Source organism: Mytilus californianus, unplaced genomic scaffold (assembly GCF_021869535.1).
Source record: "Mytilus californianus isolate M0D057914Y unplaced genomic scaffold, xbMytCali1.0.p SCAF_8, whole genome shotgun sequence".
In the NCBI taxonomy this organism is placed as follows: domain Eukaryota; kingdom Metazoa; phylum Mollusca; class Bivalvia; order Mytilida; family Mytilidae; genus Mytilus; species Mytilus californianus.
In genome coordinates, this window is record NW_026262734.1 from 11,520,774 (window position 1) to 11,547,102 (window position 26,329).

A 26,329-nucleotide genomic window follows, 5' to 3' on the forward strand; every position below is an offset into this window, starting at 1 on the left:
TAAGTAATCTGACCACACTAAATTTAAACTTCATACCTTCAAGACCCTAAATTAAATTACAAATTTTATTGTAAATGTTTAATATATCACATCTGTCTATATATACTGATTTCTGCAAAACATTAAAATATAAACAACAATAATAATAATTCTTCACAAATATTTAGGCATAAATAACAGGTTAATGCTACATGGTTCTATATCTTTTGATATTAATTAAAAGTAAGTACTTGGCTAATACAATCCAAAGTTTATAGTATACAGGTAGTTCAAAAACATACAGGTATCATATATGCATATACATAACGCTATTAATAAATGTATTGAGTGCTAGTTGAAATGCAACACATCATATACTAAGCTCCTTTTGTCCCTTTTTTAATGCTAATACAAAATACGTCTTTTAAAAAAATCCATAAAATTTAGCTACAGGCTACGGATTTGGTCTCTAGTGAACTTTTTCACATCTCAAATTTTTTAGAAGTCTCATGGTGTTCAACATCTTATTGCACAGGTTTTCTTCAAAATCAGGTCACAACTGACCATATGAAAAGGACATATTTGAATTTCATAATTTTTCAAAGACATTTTTTACAGGGTACATCCAATGTGAAAATTAAATTGATAAAAAAAGTCAAATTTGAGTACATTGTATCATGTATCATAAAATTATAAACTCTGAAAATTGACAAAACTGTTTTATTTGTATATTCTAAAATCTGTAAAACCTTACAATTGATCAACATCCCAATTGCAAGAAGATCTGCTTGTTCTTCAAGGAAAATACTATCAGGTCTTGTATTTCTATTAGCACTCTGTACTCTATATATGCTGCAAGTAATACTTTCAGTAAGTAAAAACAATACAAAAGTTAATAGATTACATTAAATGTTTCTGAAACAGAAAAAAAATCCAGAATTGGCACGACTTGCAAGAAGTGTATTGCTCATGACATTTTGTGTTGTGTGTATAAATATATAAGATATATATTTTATGACTGTATATGAAAACAGAAGAACCCTCATAAGAGGGTTACAATTGTGAAATTCATATTGAAATTTGAACCATATGTTTGTAAATTCTAGATTTTTCATATTAGAATATTACATTCATATCAAGAGCTAAAATCATATTATCTAATGATAAATGTACTAAAAATACTTTATCGCTTCTTGTATAGTTTTGTAGTGCAAAAATGCATATTTACATATTAGAACTATAAAGTTATTGTATAAAAAATGTAAAATAATACAAAAAAAATCACAAAAAATTAATTTGATGATTTACAAAAAAAAACATTGGTTTAAAAATAATCAAGTAGTAAAACTTCAAAAGTTCCTTATTTTCCACTTTACTTCTTAAAGTACTTTATTGTTAACCAATTAAATGTTAATCTTCATGTTAATCAGTTGATGACATTACGCAAGATCTATCCGATATGTCATAGAGGTTTTTTTTCTAAATTCTAACATTAATTTGATCTTTAGGCAGATCAACTCCTCTGAAATATGCAACTTTACATAATTTATTTTCTACCATAGGTACAGGTTAGCAATAATTAGACAACTACCAAACCTCAAAATACACATACATCTCTATAATACTCATTCATACAATTCTTTTGAAACAAAGAAATATGATTGAACAATGTAATTCATCAAAATATTACAAACTTATACCTCATTATTTTACAAAGTTGTAACAAGATAAATTTGTAAACTAAAATATATAAATGTATCCAGTGATTTATTTGACTAATTCTATAGGAGCAAGTATACTTTCAGCTCATCCAACAGCAACATTAGGGTGGTTCCAGTTTATAAATAAAGAAAATGGGCAATGATTGCCAATAATAACAGCTATATCAAGCATTGAAAAAGGACAAAAAAGTGAAATAATGAATCTATGTCATAAAATAACTTATAAAAGGCCTATAAAAAACAGTTTGAATTATTCAAAATAGACAACAAAGGGCCAAATAAAAAATAAAAAAACATAAAACACAAAACAAATATAACTCAAAGAAAAAACAACTGCTGACCTTGTTTGTGAAGTTAACAATACAGTTTTGCGATTACAGATTTTCACATTAGTCCCTTCATCTTCAAATTCATAGTTTATCCAAGATTTTTTTTCCTGAAAATCCTCAAGCACTATATTATAAATCAAATAAAAATACATTTTCTGATGTAAAAATAAATTACTATGTTCTTGGCACAAAACGGAATAAAAATGTTTTGGAAGACGCAAAAATAAATTCTGTCATTTATCTGCATATGGTTATTTGATATGAAACAGATAGATACATATATAAAAACATGTATATTTGTAGTCTGAATATTGTATACACTATGGAAAAATGACATCATATATTGTTAAAACGAAAAATGAGAGGTTTCAATGAAAAATCATTTCTTACTATATTATTTTCCAATGCAGTACAATATACACACTTTATAATTTATACAGAGAAAAATATTGCATCAAAATCTAATGAAAATTAATGCTGTAGAGTAAGTAAAATCCCTATTGACATACTGTATTACCAGAGAAAAAAAAGAGTTTCACATTTAGTCAAGTCGGGGCCTTATATACAGTATGGGTTTTGCTCATTGTTGAAGGCTGTACATTTAATCCACTTTATTTGGACTATGTTGGATAGTTGTCTCATTGACTATCATACCATATCTCATCATTTTATAGTGTCAGAATATCTGGTTTCAATACTACCCTTAGCTCAGAGCCAAGTGACATTGTATAAAAATTTTATTCACCATGTTCATGGTGGAAACAAGAATGCTTGTAGTAAAATTGACATTACAAAAAGGTTAGCTCATGAATAGAGATTTAAAAGTTATTTTAACAATACAAAGGAACAAACCAAAACAAAAAATGTAAAAAAGAATGGCACTAAAAATTTCAAATTTATAACATGTATGACTTAAACAACAACTTTTAGCAGGTTGGATCCTAAAATTAGGCAAAAACAATTTGCGTGTTTCTAGTTTCCTTTTTTAAAATTATAGTTGGTAGGTTAAGCTTTTTCTTGACTGACTATTACACTTTGTTCATAGCCAGTATGGCCCAATGTGGGGGGCAGAATTCTGCCCTCAGGATTTTAATGAGATTTTACGTTTCGTTGTTACATGGCAACGCATCGATGTAGATGACGCCATTGAACATTCAGCTCTCATTGTGACGTAATAACATAAGCCTTGTGAAATTTTAAAAAATCGGGGGAAAAAAAATGTGAAAGTTGTGTATTTCTCTATGTTAAGTACACGTAATTTGATTGGCCAAATATGTATCTGTGTGTATTGTTCACCTCTAATACAGGAGATTGAAAACAAGTCTCTTGACTAATCTGATTCTACAATAGAACGGCTCTGACCGGCTGTCTATGAACAAAGTGTAGTAGTCAGTTGAGGACCAGCTTATTGGTAGGTCAAACCTTTTTTGAACAAGCCAAAAAATTATCAAGTCTTCACCAAATTTGGTTCTGATATTATAGATACTTTTACTAGAAAGTCACCAATTGCAATTTTTCAATGAACTGATTGACCATGATTAACAGGGTTTTGTTCAGTTCTGTTGCATATTTTGATTAGATAATTTAGCAATTATGGCAACTGATGTGTTGGTGAAATGTTTTGGAAGAAATCCTCATATTAAAAACCATATGGTCAGTTAGGATACCCTGATCTGAATGCACATTTGTTTGGCCTTTTTAAAATCTGCTAATTAAAATATGTCTTCAATAAAGTTGCACTATTTTAAGAGTATGATAATGGTATGTTGCAATTCCCAACAAAGTTTAATAATTCCTGATATTTTTCTAAATTATCTCCCATTTGTACATGTCTTTCTTCTGAAACATGTACTGGGATGTGTTCATTGTAACTTTCACCTATTGGTCTATTCTGTAAGGTTAAATTTGATGAAATTCTTTCAGAATCCATAAAATTCATTCTTTCACCAGCATATTCATTATAACTTTTTCCAGTTGTAATTGTTTTTTCACTTATTGGTCTAGTTTGTACGGATAAGTCTGACGAACTCTTTTCTGAATCTATGAAATTCCTTCTAGCACTCATGTATTCATTATAACCTTTTCCTGTCTTTATCATTTGTTCACGTAGTTTATGTGTTGAAATTATTTCTAATTTATGAATATTTTTCATATGGCTGTTTAAATTTCCTTTCAACTTGCAGCTATATTCACAAATATGACATGAAAATGGACGAGCTTCCTGTAAAAATGAAAAAAAAATGAAAACAAGAATATGCCTCAATAGGACATCATGCCACACTCATTCTATCACATCCTAATGTTTAGTGAACTTTTAAATCGGGGTAAAAACCCTAATTTGGCATTTCTTTTAAAAGTTCAAATCATAATGAACATGTGTACTCAGTTCCATGAGGTGTTGTCGGTGGTTGGATGAACATGTGTACTCAGTTCCATGGGGTGTTGTCGGTGGTTGGATGAACATGTGTACTCAGTTCCATGGGGTGTTGTCGGTGGTTGGATGAACATGTGTACTCAGTTCCATGGGGTGTTGTCGGTGGTTGGATTGCACTTGAATTTTTTTTGTATGGTTGGGGGAAGGTCACAAATTTCAAATTGTGTGGTAATGTATGCAAAGTAAAATGCATTGTTTGGGTGATGGCTATAAACAAATAGTGCCTTTCAACCAAACCCCCATCCCATATTGTTTTTTTCTGGAGTAGTCCTTAGCTGCTTCATGCTGAGGTCAAATCTTAATCTTGAAGTTTGATCAGTTTAATCATAAGTTTCATTATTCATTGATCTTTTATTAATTTGTTCTGTAATTATCTCAGTATCTCAGGTAAACATGGTAAAATGTGTTCCACAAACATAATTTATGGCATGGTCAAACATCAAAGTTGTCAACAAACAATAATTGTAACATGCCAATCTGATTGTTATACAAACAAACTGATTGACCTAGAACTAATAAGGAAACTTATTTTGATGCACAATAAAAACTTAAAATTTCCAAAAAGTGAAATATTTCTTTTACTTTGAACTTCGACACATCAAAAGGTAAATTTATGTTCATTTTTCTTAGAGGGGACTTCCAAATATACTGAGGTTAACAGAGATTTCAATACAACTGAGTTCAACTCATCACAGTTAGAAATGCGTTGATTAAACAGGAATTCTACCAGGACTGACAAAATACCTCAACCTATCTGTGTTTATGACACATCAGAGTTCAACACAACAAAAATTGGAAAAGGTTTCTAGGAAAACAGCTTATTTGCTGGATTTTAAGGAAAGCAGATTTTTTCCCCAAATTTTCAGTCTGACTCAGATGCGGATCTGGGGTTTTGAAAAAAAGAGGGGCTGTGGCCCCCAAACGAGGCAACATTTGGAGTGGGACATGTAAAACCATATATGTAGCTGCATAATTGGGACACAGGCTCCCTGGGCACCCTCTAAATCCGCCTCTGTGACTGATTTTTTATTCATCAGAAGAAATCATATCAGTTTGTCTGACCAATGTCCCACAGTCTTTTGAGGAATTTCTGGAAATCTTTTTATTATGTGACCTATGCAAACATGAATATCAGGTATAATACTTACAGAGTGTGTACACTGTTCATGTGTTCTAAGCGTCCTTCTAGACCTCGTTGTGTAACTACACTTGTCACATCGAAATACTTCATCTAAAATGTAAATTGAAATCTCTGTTACTCCTGATGGCTGAATGGTAAACAAAACATCAGTACATATTCTACTTTTATCATATCAAAGTTGTAAAATAAAAAGATGCCATTTACTAGAAATTGCTGTATTTTCAAAACATTTGTTTTACACTTATCATGCTTATAGATGCATATCAGTGGGTCCCAATTAAAACATTTTATTATATTTTTACCTTTTAATGGTCCATCTTAGTTTATTTTAACAATGTTAAAGAGAAATACAGGATGGACATTTTTTGGTTTGACAGACTTCAAGGCCATACTTTTCTGAATGTTTCAAACAGTAAACAATGAAATTCATTGTAATTTACTGTTTAAAAAAATATTTCCACAAACATCTGGTCTGCTAGATATTTTCTTTTCTTTTCTTCCTTTCTTTTGTTATATTCATCTAATACTTGCCACTTTGATTCAGGTTTTCAGTAATATTTGTACATATATACACTTACTGCTGTGAGAGGCAATTCTATGACTATATAATGATTTATTGGTTTTAAATTTCTTTGGACAATCACTGCACTTGAAATTCAGATCCTCTACAAAAAAAACACAGAAAAAATATAATTCACTGCTTCAAAGTTAAAAGCATTTTCTGTAATATTTTCCAAGATGTAATGCAACACTGGATTGTGCAAAACCATGGAAATACAACCAATGGTGTATTGTCATAGTCACTGAGTATGAATATATATAAAGGGGATTAAACAGCAACCCCCCCACCCACCCCCCCAAAAAAACCAATGCAATTCACCACAGTCATTCAAATTCTGTAACAGCTAAATATGAAATACCGGTATATGTAATTCAGTATTGCTTATCTGACAGAAACAATCAATAACATTGTCATTTTTTAAAAATTAGTTATGTATAATATCATGTGGTGCCAATCTTTAACAATAAGATTTCATTAATTCAACAAACATGTTTAGGTTCTACACTTCTATGTTAACATATACCAAAATATCATTATGGTGACCGGCAGGAATGGTAAAAATTTGTTTTTTATGAGTATTGCACAGTCCAGTGGGAAATACTGTATGGGAAAACCTGGGTTGTACTGGGCAAATAAGAACTATTGCTTGCTATGCAGTATGGGTTTTGCTCATTGTTGAAGACCATACCTATAGTTGCTAACTTCTATGTTATTTGTTCTCTGGTTGAGAGTTGTCTCATTGGCAATCATAATACATGTTCTTATCTAAATATTGACCTGAGTCATTTGTTTTTTATGAGGCAGACATTACATTTAATAAAATGCTTCGCTGGGGCGCAGCTTGATACGACCGCAGAGGTCGAACCCTGAACAGTTGGGGCAAGTATGGACACAACATTCAAGCTTGATACAGCTCTGAATTTGGATTGTTATTAAATATTTGACACAGCATAGGTTTCTGACACAGAAAGAATGTGGTCTAAGAACTTGAATTTTTTTAATTTACCTATTATGGTCCAATGTCCAAAATCAAAATACATGGTTAGATGCAGCATATCAAAGAACCCCATATATTCAATTTTTGTTAAAATCAAACAAAGTTTAATTTTGGACCCCAACTTGGACAAACTTGAAAACTGGGCCCATAATCAAAAATCTAAACACATGTTTAGATTCAGCATATCAAAGAACCCCAAGAATTCAATTTTTGCTAAAATCAAACTAAGTTTAATTTTGGACCCTTTGGACCTTAATGTAGACCAATTTAAAAAACGGGACTTAAAATTAAAAATCTAAATACACGGTTAGATTTGGAATATCAAAAAACCCCAATAATTCAATTTTTGATGAAATCAAACAAAGTTTAATTTTGGACCCTTTTGACCTCAATATGAACCAATTTGATAGCAGGGCCCACAAATAAAAAATCTAAGTTCATGGTTAGATTCAGCATATCAAAGAACCCCATATATTCAATTTTTGTTGAAATCAAAAAAAGTATAATTTTGGACCCCAACTTGAAAACTGGGCCCATAATCAAAAATCTAAACACATGTTTTGATTCAGCATATCAAAGAACCCCAAGAATTCAATTTTTGTTAAAATCAAACTAAGTTTAATTTTGGACCCTTTGGACCTCAATGAAGACCAAATTAAAAAACGGGACCCAAATTAAAAATCTAAAAACACGGTTAGATTTGGCATATCAAAGAACCCCAATAATTCAATTTTCGATGAAATCAAAGTTTAATTTTGGACCCTTTTGACCTCAATATGAACCAATTTGATAGCGGGGCCTACAAATAAAAAATCTAAATACATGGTTAGATTCAGCATATCAAAGAACCTCATATATTCAATTTTTGTTGAAATCAAACAAAGTTTAATTTTGGACCCCAATTTGGACCAACTTGAAAACTGGGCCCATAATCAAAAATCTAAATACATGTTTAGATTCAGCATATCAAAGAACCCCATATATTCAATTTTTGTTGAAATCAAACAAAGTTTAAATACTGGACCCTATCTTGGACCAACTTGAAAACTGGGCCATAATCAAAAATCTAAACACATGTTTAGATTCAGCAAATCAAAGAACCCCAAGAATTCAATTTTTGTTAAAATCAAACTAAGTTTAATTTGGACCCTTTGGACCTCAATGTAGACCAATTTAAAAAACAGGACCCAAAATTAAAAACCTAAATACACAGTTAGATTTGGAATATCAAAGAACCCCAATAATTCAATTTTCGATGAAATCAAACAAAGTTTAATTTTGGACCCTTTTGACCTCAATATGAACCAATTAGATAACGGGGTCCACAAATAAAAAATCTAAATACATGGTTAGATTCAGCATATCAAAGAACCCCATATATTCAATTTTTGTTGAAATCAAACAAAGTTTAATTTTGGACCCCAATTTGGACCAACTTGAAAACTGGGCCAAAAATCAAAAATCTAAATACATGTTTAGATTCAGCATATCAAAGAACCTCATATATTCAATTTTTGCTAAAATCAAACAAAGTTTAATTTTGGACCCTTTGGACATTAATGTAGACCAATTTGAAAACTGGACCCAAAATTAAAAATCTAAATACACTGTTAGATTCGGCATAACAAATAAATAAATGTGATCAAAGATTTTACAAATCTAATGCGCCATACTGTGCAATTAAAGACTACTTCTTGAAATTTTTCAATATTTGAAATTTGAAAAAAAAATAATATTTGAAGAATAATTCTTTTTAATTTCTGAAATCTGAAATGAGAAAAAATTGGCCCACCACAATTTCTTTTTATCCCTCCCCCCCCCTTTTTCCCCCCAAAAAATTCTTTCCCTCAAGATATGGTCATAATCTCAATTCAAATTTCCAATGGAGTTGGCAACCATAATTACCCATTTAAATTTACCATAGTGCTAACTTAATCTATTTTATAATAGAATTAATAAAAATATAGTGTCAAATCTTTCATATGGATTTTTTTGTAAAAAAAAAAGATGAAAACATTTGCAGATATTTTTACTGGTCTTCCTTTATAAATATGCATTTCTTTAAACATAATTTAAAAGCAGTGTAAGGGAAGTAACCAAAACGTTGTATTTGGATTACCTCCCTTACACTGTTTTAGATTATCTTTATTGTTCATTAACCATTACTTTATACATAATTTAAAAGCAGTGTAAGGGAGATAATTTCAATGATGTATTTGATTTATCTCCCTTACACTGCTTAAAATTATGTTTTGTACTAAAGTATTTGTCCATTAACCAGGACAACCTTGTTTTTCCCCCTTTTTTGCCCCTAATTCCTAAACGGTTTGAGCCATAACCCCCCAAAGCAAATCCTAACCATCCCTTTGTGGTATGGAAACTTGTAGTATAATTTCAGAGAGATCCATACGCCGTTCCACAGTTATTGTCTGGAAACTAGAAAATGCTCATTTTTGGCCCCTTTTTGGCCCCTAATTCCTTAACTGTTGGTACCATAACCCCCAAAATCAATCCCAACCTTCCTTTTGTGGTATTTAACCTTATGGTCAAATTTCAAAAAGATCCATTCACTTAAACTAAAGTTAGAGTGCGAAAACCAATATGTATTCGGACGACGACGCCGGACGAACACGACAACGACGCCGGACGACGACGACGACAACGACGCCAACGTCATACCAATATACGACCACAAAATTATTTTGCGGTCGTATAAAAAAACTAATCAATTACAAATGTTAAACATAAACAATTTCAACACTCCACACTTAGGTAATGGGTGTTTGGTTTGAATTTTGAAAGTTTTTAACTTCAACAAAGAAGTGTTTTATACATTCTCTTGCCTGACACGCCAATGCTCTTATAAAATATGTTTCAGATGAACAACAGCAATGAAAGTCCTGTTTCTTTACTTTTGGTTTTGTTAAAACAATGCCTGTTTTTTATTTCATGAACTTATAAACTGTACTCCTTCTTTTCAATTACAGTATTTTTCAAAGTGATTCCATGAGTATATGTACATTTCGAAAAGCCTTTATTGAAATGTTCTGTGTGATGCAAGATATCGTTAATAACTTTGAATTTATTGAAATACTGGTGCATGATATTCATTTGTACTTCAATATTGTAAATCATGACAGCAGTCCTTTAAAGACCCTTGAATCTGATATGATTCATTATCATCATGCAATGTTGGGCAGATGTTTACTTTATTTGAAAAGATATATTTCAGTTGGAATAAATTTGCTCCGTGTTGAAGGCCTCACTGTGACTTGGAGATGAAGAACAGCAATAAAAACGCTGTTTCTGTGCTTTTTGTGTGTTTTTTGCTGTGCATGTACTGATTTTGTGTCATGGATGGATACCCCATGTCCTCTGTTTTTCTATTACTTATACATTATAATTTACCTGAATGATTTTCTTGTTTATGATTTTTTAAATAACTAGGGTAGAAACAGTAGAAATCACACAAATCACACTGGTATCTGAAAAAACAAACAAATAGAAATAGAAAACACACACATCACAATGGTTTCTGAAAAAAAGAAACAGATTACAGTAGAAATTACATTTATCACACTAATTTCTGAAATAGAACAGAATACAGTAACAAGAGTGCACTCATTAAAATGTCTTGCCTGCTTTACTCATAATGATTGAATTTATACAATTAACCGAATATAGTATCTGAGAAACAGACTTAATTATGAAAATTTGATATTGACCAATTAACCATAAAAATGAGGTCAGTGTCAGATGAACCCTGCCAAACAGACATGTTCACCTAACAATCATTCCATACAATTTTATAAAAGTTTTTTTCAGAGTTCATTTTTCTAGAAAACTACATATTTCCTGTTTTTGTAAGATAAGACATAATATGTCAGTACACTTTACTTACTTTTTCATGTTGGAAGGGATAGCTTCTCCATGTACATTATGTAGATGAATTGACAATGTCATCTGAACCTTGGACTTGAATGGACATTTATGACAAAGTTTATAACTTTTATGTTCAGCATTCAAGTGTTTCTGTGGAGAGAATAAGATAATCAGTCAGTGAAATTTTTTAATTTTTCGGATTTCTATTTCAACATGAATTACAAATGAATAAATAATGATAGCTTCAAAATGGACGCAATATTCGCGCTTGATACAGGTCTGAATTTGGATTGTAATTAAATATTTGACACGTAAACGGTTTCTGACACATAATAACTGTAGTCAAAGAACTTAGAATTGGTTATATGATTTGAATTTATTCAATTTTTTGCTTTTGTGCAATACACTTTGCTGTTGCGAATTGACCCCCCCCCCCCCCTCCCCCACAAAAAAGAATAAAAAATTTAACTCTCCTTTTTTTTTTTGCTTTTGTGCAATACACTATGCTGTTGCTTATTAACCCCCCCCCACACACACACACTTTTTTTTTGCAAAAAAAATAATATTTGAAGAATTTTTCTTTTTAATTTCTGAAATCTGAAATGAGAAAAAATTTACCCCCACAATTTCTTTTTACCCCCCCCCCCCCCCCTTTTTTCCCCCAAAAAATTCTTACCCTCAAGATATGGTCATAATCTCAATTTAAATTTTCAATGGAGTTTGCAACCATAATTACCCATTTAAATTTACCATAGTGCTTACTTAATCTATTTTATAATAGAATTTAAAATATGGTGTCAAATCTTTGATATGGATTTTTTTGTAAAAAAAAAAAGATGCAACATTTACAGATATTTTACTGGTCTTCCTTTATAAATATGCATTTCTTTAAACATAATTTGAAAGCAGTAAGGGAGGTAATCAAAACGTTGTATTTGGATTACCTCCCTTACACTGCTTTTAAATTGTCTTAATTGTTCATTAACCACATCTTCGCTAGCCAAGGGTTACGATCCACTTGCTTCCTCTCCACCCTTGGCAGATTAAGCCAACATTTGTGATAACAATGTTGCGCCATCTATCGGTAGATTAAAGTCACGCCCATTCCTAATACATTATTCTTGACCAATGGTAGCACGTGAACTCTTCAATTTGGAGGTTAAAACACGGTAGCGTCTAGATTCTACACACTTGGTAAAGCAGGAAACGAAAATATACGATTTGTGCAAGAAACATACACAGGAACTTCTATTAGTTGATTAAAAACATTCAAATTGTCACTAAATATAGTCGTATGTTTAGGGATGTAAAGACTTGTTGCACAATAAGCATGTGGCAATTGTTTACATACACTTTCAACATTTACACGTGATCATGTTATAGGCGCTTTTTGATTGGATGCAGTGAGTTTCGACTGCAACCAATGAAAATCATTACCTTGTGTCTCCGAAATTCTATCTCAATCCGCCAAGGGTGGAGAGGATGGAAGTGGATTGTAACCCTTGGCTAGCGAAGATGCATTAACCATTACTTTACACATAATTTAAAAGCAGTGTAAGGGAGGTAATTCAAATGATGTATTTGAATTACCTCCCTTACACTGCTTTAAATTATGTTTTGTACTACAGTATTTGTCCATTAACCAGGACACCCCTGTTTTTCCCCCTAATTCCTAAACGGTTTGAGCCATAACCCCCCAAAGCAAATCCTAACCATCCCTTTGTGGTATAATTTCAGAGAGATCCATACACCGTTCCACAAGTTATTGTCTGGAAACTAGAAAAATGCTTATTTTTGGCCCTTTTGGCCCCTAATTCCTTAACTGTTGGTACCATAACCCTCATAATCCATCCAAACCTTCCTTTTGTGGTATTGAACCTTATGGTAAAATTTCATAGAGATCCATTCACTTAAACTAAAGTTATTGTGCGAAAACCAATGTGTCTTCGGACGACGACGATCACGATAACGTCATACCAATATATGATTTTTTGCGGTCCTATAAAAAGTACTTCCAGTATCATTCAAACAGATTTGTGGATCAAGGATTTTGAAAAAGGCCCCCAACAAGACCATATTAGGAGTGGGACTTAATCAGAGTGTACATGTAGCTCCATAAGAGAGGAACTGCCCACCCCTAAATCCACCTCTGACTAGCCATGCATTTATAAAATTAACAGTCATATTTAGTAGAATAATAGTGCAAAACACCAAACAACTCATCATCATGAATTTACAAAAAATGTTGTCACACACTTATCATCTGATCTTATAGAGCAACTACAAATGTATAACATTTTTGGCAACTGATTGGTATGAACCTTGAACCATTTCCCTAGGAATCCTTTCAACAGTTGCCATAGAAAGATCTGTATGGGGAAATATCAACTTACTGTTTTCAGTTGTGTATAGTACACCGATTTTTACCCTGGGGTATGGTTCTGAGAAGTACATGTATGGTGTGTTATACATGTCTGCATAGTTTTCCAATTCTTTTTCCAGGTCGGAAATTTGACCAAGATGAAACCAAGGGAAGTTAGGAGGAAAATATTTTAGTACATGCTATTGCTATAGCTACAAAATGTAGACCACTTTTTCATTTGACCCATAATTACTTACGGTAAGTTCATGATCCCATCCAAACACTTTACCACATTCTTTACATTTAAATTTCATTTCTTCTTCCTTATGATGAGAGGAGTGAGCTCTCAAGCCTCCTTCTGATGTAAACTCCATTCCACAAACATGGCACACTAACTTGTCGGTTTTATAGCGATGACATTTTTTATGGTTGTATAAATTTATATTTAAACATTTGTGTGAACATCCCTGTAAAAAAGGACAATAAGAATTTTAACAATATTATGTAACCACGGTAATTAATTAATGTATTTCAATGTAACATGTTCTATGACAATACAAATTAAAACCCCAAATTTAAAAACAAGCATTAATTTACATCTATTTCATCATGTTTGATAAAAATTGTTAAAATATGTATAGCTTATACTATAGTACATACAGTGTTTATTTACCTTTATTATTTTACAGGTGAAAAAATACTCTTGGAAATTCAGAGTTGATAATTGTTGAGAAAAAATGTCTCCAAGGTTTATGAAAAAAACAACTTGCAGGTATATCATGTTTACTGTTTATTTTCATCTTGTCTTGTTGATTTTGTGACTCATTGATGTTAAACCAACAATGGAAAATTTATGTATGTCACATCTAACATACGTATTTCTTTTGCATGTGCAATGTTATGCTTGTAGCCGCCAAGAATTCAATGTTTAGTGGAAGTTTTTATTTTAAGTTGAATGCTAAGCAACAACTTCTACAAGGAATAAAACACAATGTTTATATGAAGCAGGACAATTAGAATACAGATATGGAAAATAAATGAATCGTTACCTCAACATCACATTCAACCAACGGATATTTCTTTGGAAAAATGACAACTTTGTGTTGTCCGTACATATGTGAGGCATAAAGATGGGGTTGTATTCCAATCCAGTCACACAGTTCACAAGGATAAGGCTTATGAACTTCCCTCAAATGATCTCCACGTTTTGCATATGATGGGAAAACTAAATTACACTGAACACATTTCCACTCCTTTTTTGTACTTGTCATGTCAGAATCCACACTAAAATCTTCATCCTTTTCTTCATCATTATCATCGTCTGATGTGTCCTTTTCTTTCTTTTTTAAAACTTTGCGATTTATTCTTTCAGTTTTTGTTGTTTTATTTACAGGTTTTTGTTTCTTCACTCTCTTTATTTGCTTTAACCTTTTATTTGAGGAAACTTTTTCTTCACTTTTTATATTAGATTTATAAGAGCGTTTTGTTCCCTTTCTTCGAACATTCTTTTGACATCTTATCTTACAAGATACTTCGCTAGATTCTTTTGTTTTCCCCTGTTTTACAGAATCTTCTTTGGTTGACTTTTCAGGTATTATAGTATCAACATATTCTTTTTTAGTCCTCTTTCTAATTTTTACAAAGGAAGTAGTATTGCCGTTATTTTCTCGCTTGTTCATGTTGTCAGAGACACTCACAAATTCAGGGATGACAGAATCTTCCAGACTGGTCAAATCTTCTCTTACAGTATGTTTCAAATTGTCATTATCAGAGAGTTCTTTCTCATAAGGTTTGGTACTGATGCTATTTTCATCATCAGAAATATCATTACTGTTTAGGTTTTCATGATCACTACTATTTTCAGATTTACATGTAATTGGAGTGTTGGTAATTTTAAGATATAAATGTTCTCCTTCGTTCACTATTTCTTTACCCAATACATCATCCGAGTCTGAATGCATTGGAGACATTTTAAAGCTTTGTTCATCATCATCACCCCCATCATCACCCTCATCATCACCATCCTCGTCTTCATCGTCATCAATGAATCTAGAAGACTCATTCTGTCCATTATCAAATTGTGAATATGATTCTTCAGGTTTAAATAATATTTTATGATGCTGTTTTAAAGTCTCACATACTTGATTTAGATCTAAATCTTCACACACCTCAATAAGATCAGAAATATTCTTTTCTTCTATAATAATTTCTCCTGTGTATAAACATATGACCACTGCTTCAACTACTTGAATACTGTATTTTGTACAGTCAATTTGATGACTTTTTTGTGTTTTTTTGAATCCATGATGGTTTGAATGTGATTCACTGTTTGCCTCCAATATAATACTGTGAAGATTTGCAATGCCATCACACGCTTGAAGTGTTACATCACAGTTAACTCCCCTTTGTTGTAACTGATGCAGTGAATGAAATACTTGATCTTTATATCCCGGTACAGAAACACTGATTACTTCATCCATTCTTAATAAATCTTAAAACCTGCAAAGTTCATACATAAACATACAAACTGGTTTACCAATAACTTTTTTCAATGTAACCAACATCTATATATCACCAGTGGAGAACAACCTGCTGACCTTTCTGGAGCACTTGAGCACAAAAATTGTTTTTGGTTGAGTTTGTGTCACTCAATCATTCTTTATAAGCCTTCTGTGTTTTACCGGTAGTAATTTTTGTTTGCTTGTTGGTTTGTTTGTGTTTAACATTTTCAGCTACTTGCATTGGCTAATATCATAGCGGCCATTTTTTATTGGTGAATGAAGCCTGAGTACCAGGAGAAGCCTTCAACCAAAATATAAATGTAAAGAAAAGGAAGCAGGACTCCTCCTAGCTAGCTGGAAATAGAGAGACACAGCTCCCTTCTGCCCTATCTGTGCAACCTTTGTCCTTAAAAGTCCTGCCATATGATTTTTTTTTTTTTTTCCAAAGGATTTTCATAGAATAAATATACAATTTTCATACATTGTATTTTTAGATTTCTGAAGGAAAATAATTAATTTTCAATGTATAAAAAATAATTTTAACTAATGCCATACCGGAAACTAGATGCTCTAAAGGCTGTTATTTGCAGATTTCATTAAATATGGCGTAAACTTAATCATGGTTATTTGTTTTTAAGATAAGAAAAATTGCCATGACTATTCCATTTGTATTCACTGGGCTTGAAAAAATTGTCTAAACAAAGTCTTAGAGAGAACCTTGCAAGACTTAATCATTACATGGTTTTATCATTTCTTTAGGACTCCATTACAGTAACAAGAGTGCACAAGCTGAAATGTCTTGCCTGCTTTACTGACCATTGATTTCATGTTGAAAGTCTTAAAGATAAAGGTTTTACTAAAAGCATTACAGAAACTTAACATTTTTAAAGATCTATTAAAATGAGGTCAAGGTCAGATAAATCATGTCAGCCTGACAAATACACCTTACAATTTTTTTATACACCAAAATACACCAAATGAAGTTGACCTATTGCGTATGCTAATTGAAAAACAGACCAAAACACAAAAACTTAAGTTCTTAACATTGACCAATGAACCATGAAAATTAGGTCAAGGTCAGATTATACCTACCAGACAGACATGTGGACCTTACAATTATTCCATACAAAATATAGCTGACCTATTGCTTTGAGTATTTGAAAAACAGACCAAAACACAAAAACTTACATTGTCCATTGAAACATAAAAATGAGGTCAAGGTCAGATGATACCTGCCAGACAGACATGTACATCTTACAATCATTCCATACACCAAATTTATTTGACCTATTGCTTATAGTACTAGAAAAACAGACAAAAACACAAAAAACTTAACATTGAGCAATGAACCATGAAAATGAGGTCAAAGTCAGATGATACCTGTCAAACAGACATGTACATCTTACAATCATTCCATACACCAAATATAGTTGACCTATTGCTTATAGAACTTGAAAAACAGACAAAAACACAAAAAACTTAACATTGAGCAATGAACCATGAAAATGAGGTCAAGGTCAGATGATACGTACCAGACAGACTTGTACACCTTATAATCATTCCATACACCAAATATAGTTGACATATATTGCTTATAGTACATTGCAGTGTTCTCCCCAGGATTTTTGGATAGCACCAGCGTAACGCGTGTGGACTTCTTGGTGAAATATTTCATGCAATCAGTTGTGGTGCGTCGCGTCGCGTCGCTTAGCTCTAGTTACTGTAGTTTATATGTCTCTTGTTTTGTTTTAACACTGTGGTACTGTGTTATGTAGACATTCAATTTGATTCAGAAAATTATTGGTAAAAAAGAAGTAAATAAAAAAAACAGTTTGTATACTTTAATATTTTTTTTAAATAAATAAATTATGATTCATAATAAAATATTCATCTGAATTTAAAGTAATTAAATCTTTTATAAAATCCAAAATCAATAAAAATAAAATATCATTCAAAAGAGAACAAAAATGTTCAATTAATTTAAAAAACTTTCTATTTTCTAGAAAAAAAGTTGTATGTGAAAGGATTCCTGTCATAAGAAGATATAAAATTAACAAGAACAATTGCAAATATTGTTTTATTATTTGAACCAGTTTCTATCTTAGATTTTAATAAAAAGAAATTTTTCATAAATTTTAGAACATTTTGCCATAGGTTTCATGTAAATATTAACCTTTCTTGTCTTTGGTGATAATCAAACATAGATACAGACTTAATACTGCCCTAAAATCTAAATCTTTATTTGTCATGAACCATTTAAAAAGAATTCCTCAATCTATAAATTTATCTTTGGTCTATAGATCTATAAGTAACCATATTCAATGTCAACAACCAAGTCTCACTATTTTCCCGCCTAAATGACAGGAAGTAGATATAAATAGATTTAACATGTGCTTATGGATAAAATTTGCAAGATTACTTCTGTTATTCATTAATTATGGATATAGATATCCAGTTTGAAGGTACAGTCATGCATTTTATTTATAAAATATAATAGATTGCATTTAATTGTAAATAAACTTGAATATTCTACGTGAACTAACTGGGTCATGTGATATGTACAGACAGTTTGAAACCCGACTTTCATGCAATAACAATGTCATAATTAAAGATAATATTGGCCATGGTTTAATCAGAGACATATAATACTATAATATAAGAATTGGGAAATGTATAGTTGTCCATTATACATATTGAGCCACCATTATGATGTACAAAAAATGTTCCTATCGGGTCAAGACACTGTTTGTGTACAAAGTATTTGCCGACTTGTCACAGGTCAGTGCTTGGGTGGAGAGTGAAGCCATAAAATAGTTATCTGTGATCATAAAGTTATGAACTCTTAATTTAAACACAAAAGAATCATGTTACAAGTGTTAATTACATCGATTAAATCCAATCAACAAGGTAAACCTCATAAGGTAAATCGATCACGTGGTGTAAATAATCTGTGTTGAACTGGTTTGAACTGGTCAAATTTCACCTGGAATTTTATACCGCACGGAAAAGATTTAACAAGTCATTTAAAACTTTACCGATTATGATTTTTTAACTGAAAATTTTAGCACCACGGAGAAAAATTATACATCGCGGTAAGAACGATACCACCATGGTAAAAAATTATACATCGCGGGCCCGCTGTCCTTTAAGGGCCTGGGGAGAACACTGCATTGTACTTGAAAAACAGACCAAAACACAGAAACTTAACATTGACCAATGAACCATGAAAATGAGGTCAAGGTCAGATGAAACCTGCAAGACTGACAAGTACCCATAACAATCATTCCATACACCAAATATAGTTGACCTACTGCTTATAGTATTCGAGAAACGGACCTAATCACGTAGCTTTAACCTTGATCACTGATCCATGATATGAGGTCGAGGTCAGGTAAACTATGTCTGACGGACATGTAGACGTTGTAAGGAACCCATATATCAAATATAGTTATCCTATTACTCATAATAAGTGAGATATTCACATGACAAAAAAACTGAAATTTGTTTTCAAGCAGTCGCTGAACCATGAAAATGAGGTCAAGGACAATGGACATACATGTATGTTTGACAGAAACTTTGTAACATAAGGTATTTGCATACAAGATATGAAGCATCCAGGTCTTCTACCTTCTGAAATATAAAGCTTTATACAAAAAGTTTACCCCGCCACCGGATAGTAATACCTATGTCTCGCATACTGTGACATCGTCGCAGGCGAGACAAAACTTCAATATATACCAGAGAATCCAAAAAATATAACTTTCTGTTTTCTGTCTTTGATGTATGCACCATAATCTTTTCCTGTTTCAATGGGGGAAGCCAACTTGGAGCTATAATTGTTGTATAACCATGATAACAACCGACTTCAGCATATATCATGTATATCAAAGGGAAGTAATTTTCCTAAAATAAACAATAAAACAATTAAAAATAGCACTTGATTTCCCACAAATTTGCAAATACATTATAAAAAAAATAATGGCAATAAAACAATGAATATAAAATTTGTATCATTTTACAAAATTCGTCCGGTTTCACACGTAACATTTGATATGTTAATGTAACCCTATGTTTGCTACTCTACTGACAAGGTTACAATATATTCCTACCATTTCTCAAAATGGAGCAAAAATGAATTCGTCATTTAAGTAGCATAAAGTCAACCATTCTTATATGAAACACATTTAATGACAATAAAGAATGAATATCTGACAGGTTGACATTAAGAGAAGTTTATTTGAAATCATAATTTCAATTATACATCCTCTAATAAAGATCAATATTGCATTACATGCAATGAAAATATAACACAGGTAAATGTTCCTCATTTCATAAGCCAAGATAGTGTAACGTTTATGGGTCATCGTAAATCCCCTTTTTCTAGTCCAGACTTGGATATTTAAACCTTGTCTGTACAATAATTCTTAAGATTGGGGAAAACTTTCGTACTGGTAAGTTGTACTTTAAATTTCATTTTATTCGTTTTCAATGTTTGACTTTTTTTTTTAAAATTTATTTCTTTACATTTGATATATTTTTCGGTTTTAGAGTCAAACATTTCTAAATTTGTAATTTACGTTTTTCCAAAAAAATAGAAGGAATTGTACACTAGCTAGATATTTTATGATTTCGGGTTTATAAAGAGATGGGGTACATTTTGGTAGCGATATTGAAGAAGATGGTTAATCCAAGGGATATGTTAGAGTAACGGTCGTCAACCTTTGGAATTGTTCAAGCCTTACTCTTGAATTAAATTTTGTATTAACGCATGTTTTTTTTAAGGTCTTGATGAACTGGTCCATGCTACTGAATAATGTGTTTCAGACATTGCTCTTGTTGGACCGAGAATTAAACGGGAATAGAGATAATGCGATGTTATTTTTTTTTTTACTGGACTGACTTTGGTTCCTAGTACATGGAATTACGAGGTTCATGTTCTAGTCTAAAAAAGTCGGTGGGAACCAGTGGGTATATTTATTTTATCTCGGAAGGTGGGACGTCACGAACTTAATTGATGTTAAGAACAACTAGTGTACAGTTCTTAATAATTTAAGTAAACAGACACATCTAAATCTCTTGGTGTGATTATATTTATTCTAATCAATTTTATAGCACTAAGGCCAAACACTTTCCTTATACTTGGTTAAGTTATTATGGGTATTTTTCACTGCAATTGCATCGCCCTGTTTATTCTATAAGGTGAGGTTCGAAATTATATTGAAATTTTAGGATTAAAATTTCATATACATGTAGTGACACCACGATATTGTGTATTATTGTATTGGCTATTAAATATGAAACTGTTTTATGAATCTTGGTTATTTGTTATATGAGCGAATACATTGCATGGTGCAATCTTCACCTCTTGTCATTTCTACATTTTGTAGGTTTCTGACACCTGTCATTAGTTGAATTGGTTGGTTCTTGGTATTGTCAGTATGCTGTCCGAAGACCTGGAGCGAAAGCACAGGCCGAACCCTCTCTACCAGTTACGTAAACGGTTGAGCTAGCAGGATATTATTTCATGAGACAAAATATTAACAGAACATCCGTTTACATAGAAAAACCTGTTTACCTTGCAATACACCAATGAATAGGCTCATAGATGTAAATAAGTGAGCCTAGGAGTCTTATCAAACTTTTCTGTGTTGTCTTCATAAATGGTTCAAGTTGTCTTTAAAAGTGGACCGAGTTGTCCTGGTTCGTTTTTTATCTTATTCATTTTTGTGGATTTTCTTTTATGAACAGATATTAAAGCTGAATTAGATTTCCAAGCAGCTTTGGACTTAAAATAACCTCTTAAAAGCACAGAAGTACTTGCTACCGGATTAAGCCTAAACGCACTTACAAAGAGACTGGTAATTGCTGCATATGAAGTGTTCTTTGCACTTATATTTCATTTCATGTACTAAATCTTGGTAACTATTTTTTTTTGTGAATAAAAATTATAACCGGAAATAAGAAACATAATGAAAACGTCGCCCAATACCGGAAAATACCCGACATTATTACGGACAGATTCGTAAACAGCTGACGACGAAGGTCTTGTAGCTGCTCAAGTCCAAATCGCGTAAACCAAAAACCATCAATACTATATCTTTATTAATTAAATATAAGAACAATATTCAGAATATTGAATACCAAGACCCAATAGGACACAGTATTCATAATGTCACAGTTTGGTTTTTAACTTGCCGAAATGTTACAAACAGTAATAAATATAGAAGAAACATGCATCTAAAATTTGCAGACTCCTATAATTCAAATGTAGAACACCAACTACTACCCGTAGCTGCTAATACATGTCCAGTAAATGACATATCGCAAAAGCTCAACAAAGGGATACCAAAAAAAAAAATCCCAGAAAGAAAATCCTGGAAAGCTGCCAAGTTAATTAAGGTAGATCATAGGTATATATTTCCTCAGATAGATTTTTTTTATACTTTGCCAAAATAAAGATTTTTCTATGCTTTTTCCAAAAATATAATAAAAAGTATGGGTCACCGTGCTATTTTTCAAGCTACGGGTCGTACGAAATTGCACAAATTTGCTAAGATTGTTCATGAAAAAACACATTTTTATGCATAAAAAGAAATCTATGAGATAGAATTTTGAAATAAAATATGAGAAGATGGGTTTTATAATATGCTTTAAGAAAATAAAAAGAAAAAATGGTGTCACCGAACTTGTTTTCTTACTACAAGTAAAAAATGAAAATTTCCCTATCAGTCCAGTATAATTTTTTTTATTAAAAGAGTTATCTCCCCTTAAATGGCCAAGTTGAAAAAATGATTTTAAAAACACAATAATTTGGTATTTATTTAAACATTTTGAATAATGCAATAAATCACCAAGTTTTCTTTCATTAAATAAACAGTCTAACCTATAAATTGCCTATCTGTCTCCAAATTTGCAGATTTGGGCAAAGATCTAGACCGATTGTGTACTGCGATTGTACAATCCAAGATGGCGGTATACCATGAATCTACCTTAAGTAGATTCAGATGCTTACCAAGGATTTGTGATTTAGTGAGATCTCACTATGCAAATCTTTGTGCTTACCAATTCGCAGATGACACAAAGATGTTTAGAATAATAAAAGATAAAAAACGATAGGAATTGACAAGAGGACCTACACAAGTTGGAAGCATGTAGCGATAGATGGCTTTTAAAATTTCATCCCGAGAAGTGTAAACATATGAACATTTGTAAGAAAGCAAACAGCAGCGATCAATCACCTAGTTACAGTCTACTCAATAAAACAATCACAAAGGTCAAGGAGGGAAAAGATATAGGAGTCTTAATCGACTCAGAACTCACATTCGAAAATCATATAAGTTTAAACGTCAATATTAAAGGCCAAACCAGAGACATAGTATTATATATGTCTCTGGCAAAACTCAATCTTTGCGGTTCTCAGGAGAACATTTAAATATTTGGGTACAGAGACATTCTTACCATTGTATAAAACTATGGTAAGAACTCACCTGGACTACGCAAGTCAGTCAGTTTGGTCACCATACAAGAAAAAGATATTGACAAGATAGAAGGAGTTCAACTTGAAGAAGGGTAACTAAACAGCTACCAGGCCTCAAAGATATGAGTTATCCAGAGAGATTGACAAAAATCTAGACTTACCTACATTATCATATAGGAGAATAAGAGGGGATATGATCGAAACATTCAAAATTGTAAATGGCTACTATGATAAGGAAGCAAGCTCTTTTTTCAAATTGACAGAAGACTCATTACAAAGAATTAGTAGCAGAACAAATAGTAACAAAGTGGTCCACCAAAGGTTCAATCAAGTATCAGAAAACACTCTTTCTCAGTAAGAATAGCCCGGAAAATTTGGAACAAACTGCCAGACGATGTTACCAAAGCCCCCTCCATCAATACCTTCAAAACCCGGTTAGACAAACATTGGATAAATGAAGAGAATCATTACAATGATTATAGGGCAGAAATATCCGGAAGTCACGAAACTAATAGTAAATCAAATAAGTTAAATTATGAGTCTGGTGAAGAGGAACCGTAAGGATCCTGTACTGGAAAACAACTCTACGTAACTCTAAGTAAGTAACAACTGACCATCGACAAAAAAAGATAAAACTGAGAAAATGGGAAGAAGACTGACCATTAATTAAAGAGAAAGCAATAAAATAAGACAATGAAAGATATGTGAGGCTTGAGAGGTTAGAAAATGAAAAAGGATAAATATGAACATTAAATCGCAAAGTCGTACAACTTGAAGATTCACAGAAAAACCTTTTAAGAACATACAGACATCAGCGATAACATTATTGAACAAATGAGAAATCACAGAATGGCAAACTTGTTAACAGCATACATTATAGATTAACAAATAACATTCTCAAGCAAGTCAATATGCAAATTAAAAAAAATGGAAACCACAAAGTGTACATCGTGAAATATCTGATACTCATTCCAATACTACCCATACTTGCAGTGTTTCTGGAGTGATTAAAGGAAGCCCTGTTCACCAAAACTTATATTTTAATCCAGTAGCACACCCGGAACAACCAACTTACTATAGACCCAACAAACCACCACACACTCAACCTGTTTTTAAAATACCTCACAAGTACATCAAATTGAAAAGAAGTTTATACCAACGTATACTTCACACATGCAATACTCCCATGAAAAAGAAATACATAGATACAGCAACTGTACTCAAAATGTGAATAAGGGAAGCCCTGTTCACGGTTCAACTGAGCTCTTTGAGTAACTCGCAACATGACCATAGGTATTTAGGAGAAAACACTCAACATTTAACAAGCCCGCCTAATCAATCGATCATAAGTCACAGTACCACTTCACCCAGTTCTATAATATCTCACAGTACAAAACTTAGTCTTGAAAGCACCATTGCAAATCTCAATCATCCAAACAGTCGATATGGAAGCTCTCCGTATAAAAGGCACATCGAACAAAAGAATGGCTCCCGTACGCTTTCGGAGTAGCTTATTACCTAATAAACACACCAAGGAAATACTGTAAATTATTATATACCCACCGTCTACGTTCTCTGTAATCAATTAGCAAATCTTAAACATCAGCAATAGAGATATTTTTTTAAGGGAAAGCCCGTTCCAACTGGACCTGAAGTAGCTTCTTACCAAACCACCACGTTATATCTGAACAATACACAAAGATATGCCAATTGATCAAATGATTATATTAGTTCACCATTTAAAAACCACATCTCATTGGCTTTAATAAGCCCTCTATTTCTAAAAGTCACACATAGACAGTATGTTCAAATGGAGTGAAACATTGCTATTACGTTTCCACCCTGATAAATGCAAAGTATAATCAATTCCCACTAAATCCACATCTGGACAAGGTGGCTGATATAAAATACTGACGTACGATGTATCTAAAACTAACCTTCAACAGTTTAATAAGAGAAAGACGTAGGAGTGACTATCGACGCCAAACTGAAATTCGACAAACACATACAGACACAAGTTTACAAGGCAAACCAACTTGTTTTAATAATTAGAAGAACCTTTAAATATTAAGACTACAATAGCATCTACATACTGTTCAAAGCTCGTCCACATCTTCAGTAAGACAGCAACACACCAGCACAAAACCAGAAGATATTAAGAGGTCAACGCGCGATCTTCAACAATAGTCAGGAGTCTATACAATATGCCAAGCTCTTTTAAAATAGTTCAGAGTCTAGAACAGAAATGAAAAAAATTGCAGAGACTGTCAAACGTCTGCCATCTATACAAATTCTTCAAAATGCCAAAAGCACATCAGGTATGACAAAAAACAAAACTGACGATATCGCTTCCAGGCTGTACTTCATAAAAGATTTTATACTGCAACGGTATAAAACAATTCCCAGAACAAACTGTACAACATTTGAGTACAGAGAAAATCGTGTCCGGCGCGCTTCAAACTATAATCTATCGATTTGATGTTCATCCCTAAAAATACCAGACTCAGTGATTGAACCGTGTAATGACAACCATTATGACAATAAGTTCTTTAAGCCGAAAATAAAGATTCTTAAAATTGTCAGCTTTATAAATAATATTACCATAAAGAGCTTAATGTGAAATAACACTGTTTTATTATATTCCCACAGATTAAATTATATTTCCACAATAAATCTCTTTATCGGCAATTATTTCATGTTATTTCATATTCTCAAACAAAAAAATCATATTGTTCAGACAAAATTGCCGTTAAAAATAGAAACAGCATTTTATTTTTTGACACTGACTTCATAAGCTCGAATATCAGCTCGCCCTTGCGGACTCGCTTGATATTCTTGCTGATAAAGTCAAAAACAAAAAATCCATTTTATATATGTATCAGGTACTGTCCATGATCTTAGTAGGCAGTAAGATCAAAGGGAAAATGTAAAAAGTGGCGATAAA

The 26,329-nt window shown here is 32.2% G+C and overlaps 1 protein-coding gene across 1 annotated transcript; it reads right to left on the minus strand.

Moving 5' to 3' along the window:
• Nucleotides 1–51: 51 nt before the first annotated feature.
• Nucleotides 52–21,854, minus strand: LOC127712078 (zinc finger protein 676-like). The gene is made up of 9 exons (XM_052218281.1): nt 21,757–21,854; nt 19,647–19,811; nt 14,457–15,906; nt 13,665–13,874; nt 11,065–11,195; nt 10,572–10,648; nt 6,183–6,269; nt 5,612–5,694; nt 52–4,250 (listed from the first exon to the last, which is right to left on the minus strand). The coding sequence occupies exons 3-9, from the start codon at nt 15,885–15,887 to the stop codon at nt 3,774–3,776; spliced, it is 2,496 nt and encodes an 831-aa protein (XP_052074241.1). The 5' UTR covers nt 15,888–15,906; nt 19,647–19,811; nt 21,757–21,854; the 3' UTR covers nt 52–3,773.
• Between the last annotated feature and the right edge of the window lie 4,475 nt (nt 21,855–26,329).

Bases quoted from the DNA above. Each gene is read 5' to 3' on its own strand.
- LOC127712078 (XM_052218281.1), bottom strand. From the start codon at position 15,887: ATGGATGAAGTAATCAGTGTTTCTGTACCGGGATATAAAGATCAAGTA. The intron at 10,649-11,064 runs GTAAGTAAAGTG...TTGTTTTTTCAG, and splicing joins ATCCCTTCCAACATGAAAAA to ATACCAGTGTGATTTGTGTG. The intron at 5,695-6,182 runs GTAAGTGTATAT...TTTACATTTTAG, and splicing joins TAGAATTGCCTCTCACAGCA to ATGAAGTATTTCGATGTGAC.